At 39.4% G+C, this 19,641-nt stretch overlaps 1 protein-coding gene and 1 non-coding gene across 2 annotated transcripts; both read right to left on the bottom strand.

The window, feature by feature from the left end:
* Nucleotides 1–2,612: 2,612 nt before the first annotated feature.
* On the bottom strand, nt 2,613–6,241 carry LOC110943340. The gene is made up of 5 exons (XM_022185091.1): nt 5,756–6,241; nt 5,158–5,667; nt 3,899–4,390; nt 2,990–3,551; nt 2,613–2,833 (listed from the first exon to the last, which is right to left on the bottom strand). The coding sequence occupies exons 1-5, from the start codon at nt 6,239–6,241 to the stop codon at nt 2,613–2,615; spliced, it is 2,271 nt and encodes a 756-aa protein (XP_022040783.1).
* A 10,354-nt stretch (nt 6,242–16,595) lies between these two features.
* Nucleotides 16,596–16,702, bottom strand: LOC118492745. Its single transcript, XR_004894747.1, has one exon. It is a non-coding gene; the product is annotated as a small nucleolar RNA R71 (small nucleolar RNA).
* Between the last annotated feature and the right edge of the window lie 2,939 nt (nt 16,703–19,641).

Below are 19,641 nucleotides of genomic sequence, written 5' to 3'. Positions count from 1 at the left end.
ACTTCCTCTAGCAGGAATCAGACATAAGCATTCGATTCTGGATTTTCTGAATATATCCCCCCTAAAATCTTTATTTTCGTGAGTCTATTTGCCTGAAAATAAAATTTTAATGAGAAAATCTTTTTGGTGGGCGACATTTTCCGATACTTGTGTTACTCTCAACAAACGTTTTTTTTTTTTTGGATTAATTTCGATCATAAGATTCATTTCCAGTCATGGAAATTGACCTTTTCCAACCAGGTTACCAACTGGTTGAATCAGGTTTTATCGAAGGCTTTCGTGAAGATGTCAGCCCGCTGCTGTGTCGTATCCACTGGCACCACTTGAATATATCCCTTCTCGTAGGCATCTCGAATCGTGTGAATTCGAATTTCAAAGTGCTTTGTTCTTGAGTGGTGTATGGGATTCTTCACAATTCCTAGACACGCTTCGTTGTCGATGAATATAGGAGTCTTCATGATGTTGATTCCATAATCCAGCAACTGATTTTGTATCCAGAGAACTTGTGAACAGCAGCTGTAGGCCGCGGTGTATTCTGCTTGAGCGGTTGAGGTGGACACCGTTGTTTGCTTCTTGCTTTGCCATGAAATCAAACGATTTCCCAAGAATTGACATCCTCCTGATACAGGCCTGCGATCTACTTTACAACCTGCATGATCACTGTCATAGTACGCAATAAGATCAAAATTACTATCTTTAGGATACCAAAGATCTAGTTTCGGAGTTCCTTTGAGATAGCGGAAGATGCCCTTTACAGCGGTTTCATGGGATTCCTTGGGATTTGTCTGAAATCGAGCACAAAGACAAACTGCCCACATAATGTCCGGCCTGCTAGCCGTCAAATACATCAGAGAACCGATCATCGAGCGATAAAAGGACTTGTTTACTGGTTTTCCTTGAGAGTCTAGAGTGAGTTCTGTCTGAGAGGCGAACGGGGTGCTTGCAACTTTACAATCGTTCATGTTGTACTTCGTGAGAATGTCTCGAATGTACTTCGCCTGATGAATGAGAATCCCATCCTCCTTTTGCTTCACTTCTAGCCCTAAGAAGAAATTCAGCTCTCCCATCATGCTCATTTCGAACTTTGCCTTCATGACGGTCTCGAATTCTCTGCACAACGCCTCATTAGTTGACCCGAAGATAATATCGTCGACGTAGATTTGAACTAGCATTACGTCCTCCCCGATCTTTTTGGTGAAGAGAGTCATGTCGATCTTTCCTCTGGTGTATCCACACTCTAACAAGTATGTGGACAAGGTCTTGTACCAAGCGCGCGGAGCTTGGTGAAGACCGTAGAGTGCTTTGTCCAACTTGAAATAGCGACCTGGAAAATGAGGATCTTCGAACCCTGGAGGCTGACATACATACACTTCTTCCTTTACTTTCCCATAAAGAAAAGCACTCTTGACATCCATTTGGAAAACTTTGAAATTTCTATATGATGCATAAGCCAGGAATATTCTGATTGCTTCCAGTCGTGCAACTGGAGCAAATACTTCTTCGTAGTCAATCCCTTCTTCTTGACAAAAACCTTGTACCACCATCTGGCCTTGTTCTTGATTACCACTCCTCGATCATCCATCTTATTACGGAAGACCCATTTAGTACCAATTGGGAACTTTCCTTCAGGTAAATCTACCAGTTCCCAAACTTTAAGCTTTCTGAATTGAGATAGCTCTTCCTTCATGGCCTGGACCCAGCTGGAGTCTTGAATAGCATCTTCAATGTCTCGTGGAACGGATTGCGAAAGAAAAGCTGCGAAGAGACCTTTGTTGATGCTTGACGACTGCCCACGTGTACGTACTCCTTCTTTGACTGCGCCGATGACGTTTTCAAGAGGATGATTTCTATTTTGTCTTGTATCTGGCATTTGTCAGAGATTCAATCTGCTGCGGAAGGTTCGTGAAGTGTTCATCCACGTAAATCACTGGTGGATCATCTTCTTGAGTTGGTTCATCCACATTCACCTGTGAAGAAGAAGCACCGTTGTCTTGGGTGTTCTCAGGCGAAGTGTCACCAGTTGCTTCATTCACAGCTAGAATAGGGTCAGCAGATGATGGAGATAGACGGGTGGTAAATGGGGTTAAACCAATGTCAGATGAGTCAAACAGTGGTTCAACTTGAGTGTCTTCAACAGGTTCAGTTTCTGGAACTACATCCGGAATTTCAAAGGTATTAAAAATCACACCCACATCATAGAACCAATCAGGAGTACTTCCGGTGTTGGTGTAGTTTCCTTCTTGAAAATCAACATAGTAAGATTCAATCACCATCTTCGTTCTTTTGTTGTAAACCCGGTAGGCCTTCTGTGTGGATGAATACCCCATGAAGTAGCAGATATCACCCACTGATTCAAATTTGATGAGGTTTTCCTGAGTGTTTAGAAGGGTGTACGAACAACCAAATGGTCTAAAGAAGTCAATGAGCGGCTTTCTTTTGAAGAGAAGTTCATATGCTGTCTTTCCGTGTGGTTTTACAATGAGTACCCTGTTTAGAACGTAGCATGCCGTATTTACAGCTTCTGCCCAGAAGATAATTGGAAGCTTTGAGTCCACCAGCATGGTTCGTGCAGCTTCGATCAACGTTCTATTCTTGCGTTCAGCAACTCCATTCTATTGGGGAGTTCTGGCTGCACTGTATTGGAGATGAATTCCCTTTTCAGCACAGAAGGATATGAAGGTCTGATTTTTGAACTCGGACCCATTGTCACTTCTGATCGACTTCACTTTTAGTTTGGTCACATTTTCAATCAGCGGGATGAATGATTTGAGAACTTCAGCTGTCTCACTTTTTGCTTCAAGAAAATAGACCCATGAAAACCGAGAGAAATCATCTGTGATCACCAAACAGTAAGAACTTTTAGCAAGACTTTTAACACTAATTGGACCAAAAAGATCCATGTGCATCAACTGAAGAGGCGCAGTGATCGTATTCACTGCTTTGGACTTGTGCGATTTCTTGTGTTGTTTTCCCTGGGCGCATGCTATACATTTTTCAGAAAATGGGAATTTTTTAACCGGAAGACCTCTTACTAAGTTTAACTTGGAGAGTTTATTCATATTTTTAAAATTAACATGCCCCAATCGCCTGTACCAAAGCAGTGACTCCGATTCTGAAGCCTTAGAGATCAAGCAGGTTAGATTGTCATTTGTCTTGGCATTTTTCATGTTGAGCACGTATGTGTTGTTTTGTCTTGGAGCAGTGAGCATGATCATTTCAGCAGGAACAACATATCCAGGCTTGAGGAACAAGCATTCCATGTCATTGAAAAGCACCGATATTCCTTTATCACAGACTTGAGAGACACTCATGAGATTGTAACACAGCTCCGGAACATAGTTGACATTCTCCAATGTGAGGGCTTCCGACACCACATCTCCTACTCCAACAATCTTTCCTCCTTTCTCGTCTCCAGCGAAAGATACGAAATCACCATCGATGAAGCGAAAGTTCTTCAGAAGTTCCTTCAATCCAGTCATGTGTCTTGAACATCCGCTGTCTACATGCCAGATGTACTCCATAAGCATGCGGAGCCATTTCTGGAGTTTATTCTGATATACACAAATATATACACAAATTAGCTTGATTTAGGAATCCAGATTTGCTTCATTTGGAATCTATCGTGGTTTTGACCCACTTTGACCTGTTTTTGTTTCCAAAAATAGGCAGTTGACTCAACCAGATTTTTAACAGACTTCTTAAGATAATTTAATTGATGTGTGACGTTTGTAAGAAAATCATGTTCTGGTTTAGAAAACTTCTTGGTTTTACAATGTTTCGCTGTATGTCCTAAATGACCACAGCGAAAGCATCTTTTATGTCTGGGTCTTTTGGTGTTAGAAGATGATGTATGTGATGAGAGTCTTGAGCTTTCTGCTTTCTTCATTTTCTTGTCCACTCTGCTTTCATCTTCTGAGTGTTCTTCATCACTGTCTGAATCGAATGAACTTTCAGACATGTTGTCCTCGCTTGAGCCTTGCTCTTCACTTGCTTCGTAACTTGACTCATTGTAGCTTCGATCTTTATCTGAACTTTCTGAGTCCTGGTCTTCATTGGTTTCAGAACTTGAACATTCGAAGCTTTCATCACTAGCTGTTTGTTCTTCACTTGAACTTTCTGATCCTTGCTCATTGTCTGAGGCAGTGATGCTTGAGTCTTCATTGCCTTGATCTTCAGTGACACTCTTTTCTGAATCTGTCATACCTGTTCTGGAAGGAATAAATTCGGGAATTTCCTCTGTGAGGAATTTTCCAAAACTATTCCTTTTTAATTCTGGCACAAATACAGGAGATTCACAAGCAACTTTATCATCACAACACGCATAATTTAAATCATGACATTTAGACACACAATGTTCACGATCACGGGTCTCAATTGTAGGCACATGGCCCTTATAGTCATCCGAAGATTTAAATTTAGGCACTCGGCCATTACAGTCATCCATCCTACTTAAATTATTACAATCATCCTTAACATTGTTTTTCCTAGAATAGTTCCAGGCGAACAGTTAACGGTGGAATAACTGTCGCCTGAATATCCGATTCCTATTTTTGACCCGCCGCAGTCTCCATCCTCATCGCACACATCTTCTTTACACTCAATGGGATCTGCATTGCTTTTAGAACAGTTAGTGGTTGTCTCATTTTCACAAAACTCATTTTTTTCAACAGAGGCCTTTTCATTGATAAGATCGTTTTCGGGATGAGAAGTCGGCATAGGCACATAGTTTTTGCTATGTGGAGGAAAGAAAAGTTTTCTTTCATTTCCGTGCCTATCCTTATACCCAATCCCGTCCTTCACAAATGTTGGTCGTTGGTAGTTTTTAATGTCAGTAAAGGCCTTTTGACTGACGTTCCATTTATCTATTATAATTTGTAATTTATTCTTTTCGTTCAAAGCTTTTTCTAATCTTTCTGTAAGATCGTTAATGATAAAATCTTTTGTAAACACAAATTCTTTAAGAGTTTGCATTTCAGCTAAAGTTGAGTTCAACTTTCTCTGATATGCAGCCTCGTTCTGTTTAAGCTCGTTGTTAAATTTTAAAGCTTTGTCTTTTTGTCTTTCAAATTCTAGATTTAAGAATTTGTAATGTGCCACGACATCAACGCATGCAGGTGTGCATAATTTTTCTTTGAAACTAAGTGGAATATTGTTTACCAAGTCCTTGTCAGCCTTCTCCTTTGATGAATCTGCTTTCATGGCGGCTGCTGGGACCTTTTCCTTGCCCTTCTCAGATGCCTCTTTCGAAACATGCTCCTCTGCTTGACCACATTTCTTTTCATTTTCAGGCTCCACTGAGGTCAGAATGCTTTTTAGACCTTTGTCAGCAGTATTGTCTCCTTTTGGAATTCCAGCAGTCTGCTTTTCAAATTGTCTTGATGAGGATTCAGCTGAGATTTTGGCCATCAGAGCTTTGTTTACTTGCTCCTTTGCTTCAGTAATTTCTTCACTCCAATCATAGTCTTCGATGACTAAAGCTTTTGGCGTGCTAGGAGACGCGTTGTTCTTGTTCTCTTCAACTGCGATTTGCTTTACAGCAGGAGTGGTTTCACTGTTTCCTTCTTTCAACAGAGGACAATCACGCTTGAAATGTCCTAGATTCTTGCAGTTGTAGCACCTAAGTTTAGATTTGTCAAAGCCAGCTTTTCCAAGACCCCCAACGCTTTCCTGTCTTGTCTTCAAATTTCTTTAGCCTCAAAGTGATCATGGCCATTTGCCATTTCAGATCCATTTCCTCCATATCATCTGGATCAACCTGATACATGTCTTCAGCAGTGAACATCTCCTTTTTCAGTTCCCCAGACATCGGGGCTTCATAGCTGCTCAGAAATGTGTTGAAGAGTGCCACGTTTTCAGTGGACACTTTCAATGCTTGAGTGTCAACAGTGATAGTCTTCTCAACAAGTTGTGGAGCTTTTGATACGCTTGCGGAAGCGTTCGCATAGATTAAGTCAGAAGCTTGTAGAGTGATGCCCCCTGATGCAAGAAATGCCACATTTTTCAATCCAGCAGAGGTTTGAGTTGACTTTGGTTGGTAACCAGCAGTGTTCATCTCTCTTTTGTTGACATCCATTTCAAAGGCTCTTAGGGTATTGATCAGATCGGACAAAGTGACAGGATTTGGATTGTTGAGGAAATCCTTCTTGATCATCATGCATTGTAGGCTCCATTCCTTGGGAAGTGAATCTAGCAGCTTCTTTATTGCAGCACGATTTGTGACAGGATTTCCCGCCTTCTTCATTTTGGTCATCATATTCAGAAAACGACTGACGTGGTCAGAAAGACTTTCTCTACGAACTCCACAAAACATGTCATATTGTTTCTGCACCATATCTCTCTTGCTTTTGATCAACTCTTCATTTCCTTCATAGTACTCAATCAATGCATTCCAGAGTGCATTGGCAGTTCGGTGTTCTTCAAACATGTTGCAGTCATTGGTTGATAGTGCCATGGTTAAGGCAGCATGAGCACGACGATCGCGTTGGATAAGAGCCTTGTCTTCATCAGTAAAGGTAGTTGCATCATTGTTGGCAACTACTGCATCTCCTCGAACAACCGTTGGAATGTGGGGTCCAGTGGTGACAGAGAGACACAGATTGTAGTCCGTGTACTCGAAGAACGATTGAATGCGAGTTTTCCAAGTGCTAAAGTCTTCAGCACCTTTCAACTTTGGTGGTCAAGTGGTGGTTCCAGTCTCAAGTTCTGCTTGAGCAATTGGACTTAGTTGATTCAACGACATCTTTGCTTGTTTTAGACAAAATGGGGCTGATTAGAAGTTAATTTCGCTGACAAGTCACAGATGAACAATGACAGAGTTAATTTCGCCGATGACAAAGGAGACTCGATCAATTTCGCTAACAGATCTTCGAACTTCGCTGATGCTTTAGGTAGTCCTGCACGAGCGAACACGATAATTCCGCTGGCAAAACACAACACAGACGATGGTTAGATTAATTCCGCCGATTACCGTGATAAGAACGCTGTGGTTCAGTATCACAGTTCTCGAAGTCGCCTTCGATAATTTCGCTCAAGGGTCACTGGACACTATTTCGCTGATGATCAGTAATTTCGCTCGAATGATGAGCGTCGAAATTAGTGATCCTGTGATGAGTTTCTCAACGATTTGATTAAGTTCGCTATATTCAACGCTGTGTTCGTTGTATTCAAAAATTAATTTCGCTATATTCAAAAATTGTTCGCTGTCTTCAAGTTAATTTCGCTGGACAGAGGGTTTAACACGAACTAAAACCCTCTAATCACTCAAAAACAACTCAAAAACCATGTTTTGATGTATTAACAACAACCTATAGATTAAACACACCAAATCAATCCATTTTAAGTCCAAAAATTTGAAAAATCTCAACAAGAACCCAACAACCAAGAGCACTAAGGCTCTGATACCATATTGTAGATCCCAAAACGAATCCGGATCACAGTGGTTGGTTGTTTTAACCCAAAACACCTATTGATTAGGTGTTTGAGATATGAAAAGTTAAGAAAGATCAAAGATGAAGGTGAAGCTAATGGATTAATGAATACAACAAGTGTTGTATTGAATCCAAACAATAAGATATAACAATAAAACACCTTGGATATCAGATTTGAGCACAAGATCAACACAAGAATGTAGTAACACCAATATTCATTCAAGAGCCAAAAGCTTAAGTTGGTTACAATGTGTGGGCTATATATAGTGTTCCTGATTAGCCAGCAAATTTATAAATTTGCTGGAATCTTATCTACACTAGATCAGGAACTTTACTTTTAGAGAATTACAAAATAAGCCCTTGTATATTCAAAATAGCTACAAACTATGACTAAACTAATCCAGCACAAGTATCAACGATCTCAAAAGTTCTAACAAGATGCTCACATAAAAATAATTGACTCAAATGTATGTTTAAGACACGTATTCTTTATATATTTTTATTTAAAGGTCAAATACAATGTTAATATTATAATATCTTTAAAACAAATTACTATTATTATTGTTTGAGAGATATATACATATTCTAATATCTGTATATTACTTAATTACCTAATATATTTAGAATCAATTTTAAAAAACGTCAAACTTTGTACTACCTACTATAATACTTCTTTGAATAAATCTGATTTAATATTTTAAACCAATATGGTTCAAATCACTAATTAAAAATGAAATTCTTCTCATAAATCCAAAAAGTTATATTTGATTAATTTATTTCTTTAAACTTTTATTTATCCATCCTTTAATTCCAAAATATTATATTCAATAAATTTAACACAAGTTTATTTCAATATACTACTTTTATAAAAGGATAAATAAAGTTGTGGAAATAAGCTTGACGATTGGTACCATCGGATATATAATTGTATTTTTATAATTTAAAGATATTAAAAAATAATTTAGTATTACATATGTGTGTGTGTGTGTGTGTATTACATAAGTTTAAATATTAAACTAGAGATTTGAAAATTTTGTTTTGTTTCTAAATAATAAATATACACATGTATATACATAATGGAATCTCTTGATGGTATACACAATATGATAATCAAATATCTTCTGAAGATAAACATAAGAGAAAATAGTACTGGTGATTCTGATAAAAACATGAAGTCATATAAAAATAAATCATGAAACGTGTTATGTTTGAAAAATACCATATGCCTAAATAAAATATTCCTTGCAACAAAATCTAAGGTTATATGTGCATAAATAGAGTTAGCTGTAAGTATACTCATCACATCGAACCTACCTATAGTGTCAATGGAGACAATGATATTTTTGTCAAAACTCCATTTTCCAAACAAAAGAAAGTTACATCCATAATAATATCGATGCTTAAACGAAAAGAGTTAGGATTTTGATATTTACTGGTAACACCCAAGATAGTATTTAGACTTGAACCTAAGGAAAATGCCTTAGTATAAGCTTCAAAGATAAGCTAATTACTTGCATAGATAAAATGTGATGGATGTTGGTATGCCGTGAGGATGATGACTAGAGCAGTGAAAGTATGATAAATAAGCGATAACACCTAGCCACTTTTATTTCTTGTTTATTAGTACTACTCGGTTCTAGAATATGATCCATCATGAGAATACTAATTTCCTTATTTCTTGATGCAAGCCATAATAAATGATGCACTTTTAAAATCATGATTTGAGATAAATTCTATTTAAGGAAAACACAATGATGATTACCTCTCCAGCAAGACTAAGTATGGTGTAGTAGACTCTCCAGCTTGTCCGGGTAAGATGGGGGTACCTCTCCGGCGAGACCGGGTAAGATGGGGTATATGTTATGTTAATGGAATTCCCTAAATAGTACAATGACCTAATGTCTGACCTGTTTTTGGAAATATGAATCTGTTAAATACATTGACCTTATGAATGATGTGTATATTACAGTATATATGAGTATATAGATATGTATATATATAAGGAAATCCAAAGACCATAATGATTGACAATTAGGGATAAATCACGAACAGGTGTGTCAATGATAATTTTAGATTTATTTATCAGGAATCTCTCGTATACATCTATAATTCCGATATCAAACATTATTTCGTTTGATCATCCGTCTCGTAATTCGTGAGACAAGATGAACGACAGAAACTCTTTAAGTTGGGACGCCATCGGAAAGAATTTCCCTTGCGTTACTTTAGATTATTGACGCATTAGGAAACCTGTAACTAAGAACTTTGCTAAGACACAAAACATCTAAAAACTTACGCTAATAAGAGTAATTTTTAGCTTCATTAAGAACTCTTGAAGATAAGTCTCAAAACATAGAGAATAGTTCTGGTCAAAATTCAAAGCAAGGACCATAATATACTTAGGAACTAGGATCAGTAACAAACTAAAGGTATTCCTCCACATTTCAGTGAATCTTAAGGACGAGATTTAAAACAAGGCGGGGAGGATGTAACATTCCCAAAATTTTTATTTATAAAATTTAAAATGAAGTATATAAAAACTTATGTTATTAAACGAATAGATCATGGATAAGTTGACCGATAGAAATATGAGGTATTTTGACGAACGTAGGAACCGTTTAATAATTATAATAAGAAAAATACGCTATAATTAACCTTACTCCGTTTTTAATAAAACTTAGGCCAAAATATAGATAAAAATATTCTCGTTCTAATGGCATATTCATCATTTTATAAAACGTCATATTTTTGAAGTTATAAGCGCCAAATAAGTGAAGCAATTGAATTAACTATAATATTATAATAAATAAAATAATAATAATTTACATTTGAATTCATGTTCAATGTATACGCGTAAGAATGACAATTGAAATCATTTACACCTTTTGAAATCATTTCAATGAGTACGTGTATGACAGAGAACATTTGCGTAGCCTTTAAGCCAATTCCAAATGTTAGTATAAATAGAAGCTGAGGTTCAGCTTTTCAATCTGCTCCTACTTTCTGTCTTCTCTCGCCTCTTTGCTATTATAGATATATAGCCCAATTTTCTTTAGTTATTCACCCATAAATCCTACAAAGCCCTGCCCCGTTTTAAGTATTTTAACCCTTGATCAGTGAGTCGATACCCCGTCCGATTGATTTAGGACCCACCAACGCATGTCAAGGCTCTACCCAACTAAGTACGTTGGGGTTCTGTCTCGGATATATTGATAAAGTTGAAATGGGGTTATTATACTTAACACGAGTGCATTATATATTTTATTAAATAGTATAACCACCCTCCTAAAACACCCCTGACACCCCTATATATCCTAAAATACACCCCGTATACGAAAAACGGCCCCGTAATACATTTATTTCATTAAAAATCAAATAAAACAAATTCTGGTGGGCGCTCGCGGGCCGCGACCATGTTGGTTATGTGCTTCGCGAGGCGCGACAGATGGCCACCAGGCCGGACCACGTTGTGCCACATGTCGGGATGCGTGTCAAAGCTAGTCCTTGAGTCAGCAAAGCTAGGGCCTACTCTATAAGCCCTCGCGGGCCGCGAAGCCTTGTGCTTAAGCTCTCGCGGGGCGCGAGGCGCCCCTGATCAGACCCTATAAATAGGGAGTTCGAGCTTCAGTTTCAAATCGTTCACGAATCGACTTTCTCTCTCAAAATTCTATATAATAGAAATTCTGCTCGGGTATTATACCCATTAAAAAGAGAAGCTCTGCCTCGTTGTAAGTATCATAACCCCTGGTTACATATTAGTTACTCTGCCGATTGATCTAGAACTCCGTAACGCACGTCAAGGCTCTGCCTGACTCAGTCATTGGAGTTCTGTCTCGGGGGGAGGGTATAGCTAATGTAAATTGGGTTATTATACTAACGCGTGTGCATTGTTTATTTTAAATAGATTATAACCAGGAAGTCACCAGGAATTATCTAAAATAGCAATGTGAGTAATTCCACTTTTTGTAAGTTGTTTTTACAAAACCTCAATTGTTTTAAATTATAATTAATAGTGATTGAGTATTTGTATTCTACAATTATCGTCGGTATGTTGGGGTTTTGTATACATAACTTGTTGCTACACTGTGAGTAGTAACATTACCACAAGTCAGGATTGACAGTACCATGGGTGGTAATTAAAGTAGATGTAAACAAATGTAATTGCGGGTTGCCCTCAATGCTGTAAAATGATAAAACTTGTTTTGATTAAACTGGGATTCACTCGCCAGTATTTCTTGCTGATAAACCCTTTTTAAAACGCGTTTCAGGTAACTTAAAGTAAAGCTAATAGAGCACTGAAGGCTTAAAGAAGTGGCTATAAAAGTTACCTAAATAAAAAGGAGATCATATTTTCAATAATTAGTGTTTATCCCTATTAATGTATTGTAAATAAAACTTGGGTTTTTCCCATGTATTTATTATTTATAAAAGTGTGGTGTTTTAACTCTGATAAACTATTTCCTAACTAATGTCCTGATGTTAATTTCCGCTGCCAAATTAATAAACACCGATACTATATGACTGGCTCGCAGCTCCCGCTCCCAGGGTAGGGGTCGGGGGCTGTGACAGGGGTCGTTCATTCGAATTGCCAGCACAATCGATCCAAAGTTTGCCTAAGTATCATGGTTTGGCCACTGAAGAACCGTACTTACATATTGCCGCATATGATGCTCGTTGCAACACAATAGGGGGCCAAGGATTCATACCGAAGGACGTGAAATTGGTACTATTCCAATTTACACTAGAAGACAAGGCACAACAATGGTTTCATACGCCCGCAACGCAACAACTGTTTTTGGATGAGTTTTACACGCCGCAGAGGACCAATGATGCTTGGAAAGATATTCAGAACTTCCAACAACAATCTGGTGAGCTATTTCATGAGGCTTTTAACCGGTCCAAGATGTTGTTGAAGAATTGCCCACACCACGGTATACAGATGTGGGAACTACTGAATGCTTTCCATGAGGGGCTACTGCCGAAAGATACGCGGGATCTGAGCTCGATGTTGAATGGTACGTTCGGCACAAACTACGAACATCTGGATTGGGATTATCTAGAGAAGATGACAAGTACCTCGAAGAGGAAAGCTCAATCTTCAAGAAGAGGTCGGCACATGATGGTGAGAGTAATGGAGAACACACCGGAAGTGGGAAAACTGATGCCTATGTGTGGGCATTGTGGAGACCAAGGGCACATAGCTAATCAGTGCCCTAGTATTATGGGTAGATATGATGAGGTGAGTATGATGCAAGGAAATGGGAACAGGTATTTGGGTTTCCAAGGTAGTAACCAAACCTTCCATCCCCGTAATCAGGCTAATTATCCAGGGGGCAACAACTTTGGTTATCAAAGAAGCTATCAACAAGGTAATGGTCAGGACAATAACGAGATCATGGAAATGTTGAAAGCTATGCAGCAAGAAATGCAAAATATGAATTAATTGGATGAATCTAGAAGACAGAAGGATGAGATTCATGATAAAACCATCCAATCATTGACAACGCAGATGGTGCAGCTGGCTAGTGAGGTAGCAGCATTGAAGCAACAGAACGGGAAGTTGCCAAGTGGCACTCAAACAAACCCAAAGAATGTAAAGAACATACTATTCAGCGGGGTAATTTAGTTCCTAAAATGCTTTAAATAATAAATGTTTAACTTCTTCTGTCTCTCAAGTGATTGCATGTGTGACTGAAATAAGTAAGGGAAGTAGTGGAAGCGATCTAGGGGAACTGGTTATTCCAATCCGAGTTAGGAAATTCAAAATCCACAAAGCGTTGTTGGATTATGGAGCGGGGATGAGTGTACTTCCCGGTAGCCTGTATGACCAATACGACTTTGGTCCTCTACATGCGATTGATGGCATGGCGATGTTTGCTGACGCAAGTTGGAAACAACCCCGAGGGGTTGTGAAGGATGTGATGATCCAGCTTGGGGAATTTTACTACCAGGTGGACTTCATGGTGATAGACTATGCATCATCATAGACATACGAGCAGCCACGGGTAGTTTTGGGTCATCCATTCTTGTCTACAGCTGATGCACAGATCGACTGCAGAAGAGGGCTAGTTACTATGAGCTATAAGGATTGTAAGTTATGTTTTAATGTTTTGTCAAAATCCATTACTTACGATATTTTTGATAATTTGAGTCATACTGTTGCTACTAACGAATCTGTGTCACATGTGAGCTTTACAGGTCAAAGGGTGAGACGAGTGGAAATCTGGTGAAGAAGGCAGGTGTGAGCAGGAGAGCTGATGAAGGAAGACCACCCACTGGTGGAACTTAGCGAGGCAATGAAGTTAAATTTTACCCCAACTAGCGTGCAACTGCGAACCTCCCACAAAACTGGATGGAATTATACACAGAGAAGTGGGGAGGCAAGCAGGCGTCTGAACCACCCTGAGCACATCAGGTACGGTCTGGCTGAAGACCTATACACTTAGCGCTCTCGGGAGGTAGCCTGAGGATGTAGATTATTGTATCATTTTGATATGTTTTGGTGTGTGATGTGATTAAAATAAAACATATAAATTATGTCAAATACGGCGTAAAAGCAACCCTTTTTAGTACTAATGTTGGAAAAGCTCGTTTTTTCGTTCCTTTTATAATTTCAGGGATAAAAGAGCTTAAATTTTCAAAAGGAGCAAAAAGACAGCAAAATCCAACATAAATGTAAAGAAGAAGGAATTGCCACAGCTCGCCAAGCCCCGATTCACATCCAAACCTCAAAATAACAAGAACAGAAGGCTGACACGGGGCCGTGTCCACCTGACACGGGCCATGTCCAAGGATGGATACTGGGCAGAAGAAAAAGACAACTACAAAAGAAAAATATGGCAGCCAACACGGGGCCATGCTAGGCCAACTTGGGGCGTGGTCAACTCAAAGATTGGCAGAATCTACGACAGTATAGCAAGTACTTTGGCCACGGGCTGTGCCATTGACACATGGAGCCGTGTTAGTACAACATCTAACAAGCAGTTAATGAGGAAGAGAGAGAGATGGGCACGGGGTCGTGCCAGGTGGGCACGGGCCGTGCTGAAGCTTCTGTTTACAGCAATAAATAGAAGTGTTTGGTTCCACTTCAACTCATCCCTTGGCAAACTACCTCTCTCTCACTTGCCACCACTCCACCACTACTACAACACCATCATCCACCACTATCATCCATTTTCCATCTTTAGAGTGTGTGTGTAGTCTCGGGATCCAGGATTGATCGTAAGAATCTTTGTCAAACAAAGGCCATGCTTGGCTAAATACTTACATCACTTGGTGAAGACTTTTCTTGTATGTATTTCTTTTATGATATCCAATCTTTGGCTACTTTTTAATTGGGTATGTATTAATAACTTTAATAATTAGTTTTTTTTTTATATTGAAGGCGAATTTATTCAAATACTCTTCATATGTTCGTTTACTCAACATGTTCATGTCTTTACGGTCTATATAAAGCATGTTAATTAACCCGAAAGGGAGATTAGAAGGGTGGTTTGGGTAATTCTATGTCGCGTTCAGTGTATAGATCCTGCGAGAACCTGGTTCAAGCCTAGTAACATCGCATGAGTCGGACCGGGCATTACCCACCACGGGAGAGGTGCAAAAAGCTTGAATCCCTTATTCTTAAACTACTATTAAAACTTTAAACCAACCCCGCAAGGATTGTATCTCTGCTGACTCAGACCAACGGGTTGAGCGTGATCGCCACCTTTTACGAGGGGTCCACCACATTTTGCATTAATAACTTACTTAATTATCTTTCAATATTCCGACCTAGTGGGATTGTATCCTTGCTGACTCAAACCACTATGTTGAGGGTAATGTCGCCTCCAAAAGAGGGGCCTACTACTATAACTAAGATAATCTCTTAAAATGTCCAAAGTGCATAAATCATCAAAAGGTTACACGAAGGATAAGTTGGATCAAAGTGATTCTTTCTTGTCTATCATTTTTATTTTATTCTTATTTTTCTGTTTTTATCTTTTTTATTAGCTTAAAAATCTTTTCTCAAAAGTTGGTTCGATTAGACGTTGACAATAAACCGGTACTAAAAGCTCTTGTGTCCTTGGACGACCTCGGTGTCTTGTCATCACTATACTACATCCGTGATGGGTATACTTTCCCTAGGGTGTGTGTAGAGTGATAGTAGAATATCGTGTTTTATAAATTTCAAACTTGAAATCGGCGAGTAAAAAGAGCTAAAAACATAACTAAAAATAACTCACACCGACACATGTCAAGTTTTTGGTGTCGTTGCCGGGGACACAAGGATCTTAGTAAAACTTAAAATTAACGGCATGGTTATTTTTTTTATCTTTTCCTTTTATTCTTCTTCTTTCCCCCAAAAGTTCTGCTTTCTGCAGATTTATCACGGGGCCGTGTGGGATCAGCACGGGCCGTGTTAAATCTGCAGTATCATGGAAAACATGTTTTCTTGTTACTGGAAAACTGGACACGGGGCCGTGTTACAGCATCACGGGGCCGTGTTACAGGAGCACGTGGCCGTGCTAAATTTCCAGTACTGGGAACCTAAAAATAGAAAGTTTCTCCTAGACAGCACGGGTCGTGCCAGCCACAGCACGGGGTCGTGCTACCCTTCTGATCAAGATTTCTGTTTGTTTTTGTTCACAGAAAATCAGACAATTCTGTATAATTCGCAGGAATACAGTTTAGTGCATGACCTCCACCTCCGACAAAGACATAAAAGGACCGCTTGACGAACCCGGGCGCTTTTTATGAAAACGCCTTAAAGCCAAAAACCAACAAAAAGCCTCGATCCAAAATCCCCCTATGGCGGATCAACGCACTCTCATGGATTACCTACGACCTACGGTCTGTAATCTTGGAGCCGCTATTAACCCTCCTAACGTCGATGCTAACAATTTTGAGCTTCGACCACACCTTATCCAAATGCTCCGAAATTCCGCCACTTTCCATGGCCTAGCCGATGAAAATCCCCATCTACATCTTACTAACTGCTTGAAAGTATGTGACACCTTCCGAATCAACGGGGCCTCTAGCGATGCCTTTAGACTCCGTATGTTTCCTTTTTCCCTCAAAGACCAAGCGAAAGCTTGGTTAAACACCCTCTCAAGTGGGTCCGTACACACTTGGGATGAACTTGCCCAAAAATTTCTCTACAAATATTTCTCTCCCACTAAAACCGCCAAACTCATGAGCGAGATCAACACCTACTCTCAAGAAGATGGGGAATCCTTGTACGAGACTTGGGAAAGGTTCAAGGAGCTACTAAGTAAATGCGCACATCACGATCTTGAACGATGGCAACAAATGTCCACCTTCTACAATGGACTATTGCCACACACAAGGCAAATCCTTGATTCCGGCTCCGGGGGACTCCTTGGGAATCGGCGACCCGAGGAAATTTATAATCAAATTGAAGACTTTGCTCAAATCAGTTTTCAATGGCACACTCCTAGGGGCTCAAAGTCTATAGCCCCGGGCACCCACAAAGTGGATGAATCCACTTCTTTGCAAGCCCAAATCGAAGCCTGTTAGTGCACGATGTCTAAAGCCTCCGTCTTAGTCTTAGTCATGCTTGTATAGGGTCTAGGGGTCCGATATGTCAGTTATGTATAGTGTAGGGGTCTGAATGTAAATTTTATGGTTTAGTGAAGTGATTCCGCTTGAAATGACACTTTGTCATTTCAAGCGAAATCAGAGTAGTATATATTTGTGTTTGTGTTTCTCATTTTGGCACGGAATCACGAAGTTGTAGTCGAACTGTTGCCGGATTTTCAAGTGAATTTTAATGAGAAACAAGTGTTAAAAGTGATATTCTGTCTACTTCTATTCATTTCTCTCTGATTCAAATTGTTTGTTTGTTTCCACCACTCAAACAGTGGTATTTTTACTCTGATTGACTCACTAGATCGTCAATACCGATCCTACAATTGGTATCAGAGCAAGTTATGAGCTAAAATACCTGAATCAGACCATTTTTCTTACACTTTTTAAATTTCTGGACGTTTGGACGGACAAAATGGACTGAGTTTTTGATATATAGCGTAAAAGTGAGTTTTAACAAACCCTTGAAAGTATCAGCTTAAAATTCGGCTTAAAAGTGGTAAAAAATGGACTGAAACTTGATTCCGCTTGAACGAGTCCATTGTGATTCCGCTTGAAAAAGTGTGACATTTCAAGCGAAACCAAGTATTCCGCTTGAAAAATTGTGTTTTCGCTTGAACATTTGAAGCGAAATCAGTGATTTCGCTTGAATCTGTGATTCCGCTTGAGGGATTATCTGATTCCACTTGAATCTTTGATTCCGCTTGAGGAAGTCTTTGATTCCGCTTCAAATTGCAGATTCCACTTGAAACTTAAAACTTGATTCCGCTTGAAACCTATTTCAACTTGAAATTAGGTTTTGGTTGTGAATGTCCATTTCGTTCATGATATTTCGTTCGAAGTTCAGTTTGTGTAGAAAGTATTTTCAGTAAAAGTCACATGTTTTTCAAAAGTTGAAAATTTTTCAGTAAATTGTCATCTAAAATGGAAAACCAAGATTTCTACAACTTCTTCGCGGGCAGTGGTATGACAGCAGGACAGAGTCCAGCAAGTATTGTTCAAAACGTCAACATGGAAAACGAATTGGGAACGATGCAAAAGCCTCCCAAGCTGATGAACATAGATGAATATGCAGGATGGTCAGGCAGATTTAAGAACTGGGTCCAGGCTAACCACTTTGAATGCTGGATGAAGATTGAATTGAAGTATGTTCCACCGGTTGATGGTTTAGGTATGGTGAAGGGTATTGGAAGTCTGAAAGAGACAGAACAGAATGATTTCAAAGCCGAGAAAAAGATGATTAGTATCCTCCAGCAGGCTATCAAAGAGGATATTTTAGTGTTGTTGCAACATGAGGACAATGCTCAATCTATGTGGCAGTCATTGAAGATAAAGTTTCAAGGTAGTGTATCCATGATCAAGAGCAAGAAGGCTTTGATCAAGAAGGAGTTTGATATTTTTACCGGCATGAAGGGTGAAACTACAAGGCAACTGATCGAAAGATATTGCCATTTAGTACTTGAGATGAAGATATTAGAAATCACAAAGACCAATGAAGAATGGATTGATAAGTTGTCTGATGCATTACCATATGACGAGTGGGGCACTTATCTGATGATGTTGAAGAACAATTCAGATTTTGTGAATCTGAATCTCATCGCGTTCATAGAGAAAATTGAAGCTCATGAGTTGGAGTTACTAAAGATCAAAAAGATGAACTCAGCGAATGTTCAACAGGATGTATCTCTGTACTACAAAGGCAGCATTCCAACAACTACAAATATGAGTCCGAAGATACAAACTGGTTTCAGTGCCGAGACAACATCAAGTGCTTCATCAAATACTCCACAAACAAACAAGTCTTCGCCATTTGCCAGCTTCGAGCCAAACGTCAAAGCTACTGAACATACGTCACCACAAAGCTCGTCTAGTTCAAACAATCAGGCGTATGTTTTTGGGATCCAATGCAACATTGCAGTCACAATCAAGAACGGGAATGAGTTCACTGAATCGGCTGCAAAACAGCATATTGCATTGTTGGCTTCCGTTTTAGAGTCGTATGAGTCTCTGGTAGCAGGTAAGATCGGAAATCCGGACATGACCAAAGAGGATTACGATCAGATTGATCCAGAGGAGCTTGAGCTAATAGACATTAAGTGGGGTATGGCTAGTCTGGTGAGGAGAGCACAGCGCTTTATGGAGATCACTAGTAGAAACAGTCTTTCTGGACCTGATCAGAAGTTAGGTTTTGACAAGTCCAAAGTAACCTGCTTCAAGTGCAAAGAGAGAGGCCATTTCAAAAGAGAGTGTCCGAACCGAGAAGTGAATAATCATCAAAATCCGTTCACGAATGATTATTACAGGCAGGCAATTTATCACCGACCAAATCAACAACCTGTAGTTCAAAGACCACAAATCGAGAACAAACCAGAGAAAGCTCTCATTGTGAACCAGGATGACGAGAAAGTTGCTGAGGGTTTCAGCTGGGATAAATACATCCCTGGAAGTGATGGACAGGCTATGATGGCTGAGATAGTTGAAGAGACTGAAAGTGTTATTGAGCCTGAAGTGGTGGTTTAAGATGTTACTGTGGATAGTGTGGCTGACATTGAGGAGTTAGCTGCAGAAGTTTATTACTATCAGTCTGAGAAGGAGGTATTAGCCAGTTCTTTGAGATCTATCATGC

This window comes from Helianthus annuus, chromosome 5, assembly GCF_002127325.2.
Source record: "Helianthus annuus cultivar XRQ/B chromosome 5, HanXRQr2.0-SUNRISE, whole genome shotgun sequence".
Taxonomy (NCBI): domain Eukaryota; kingdom Viridiplantae; phylum Streptophyta; class Magnoliopsida; order Asterales; family Asteraceae; genus Helianthus; species Helianthus annuus.
This window is presented reverse-complemented; position numbering and strand designations above follow the sequence as displayed.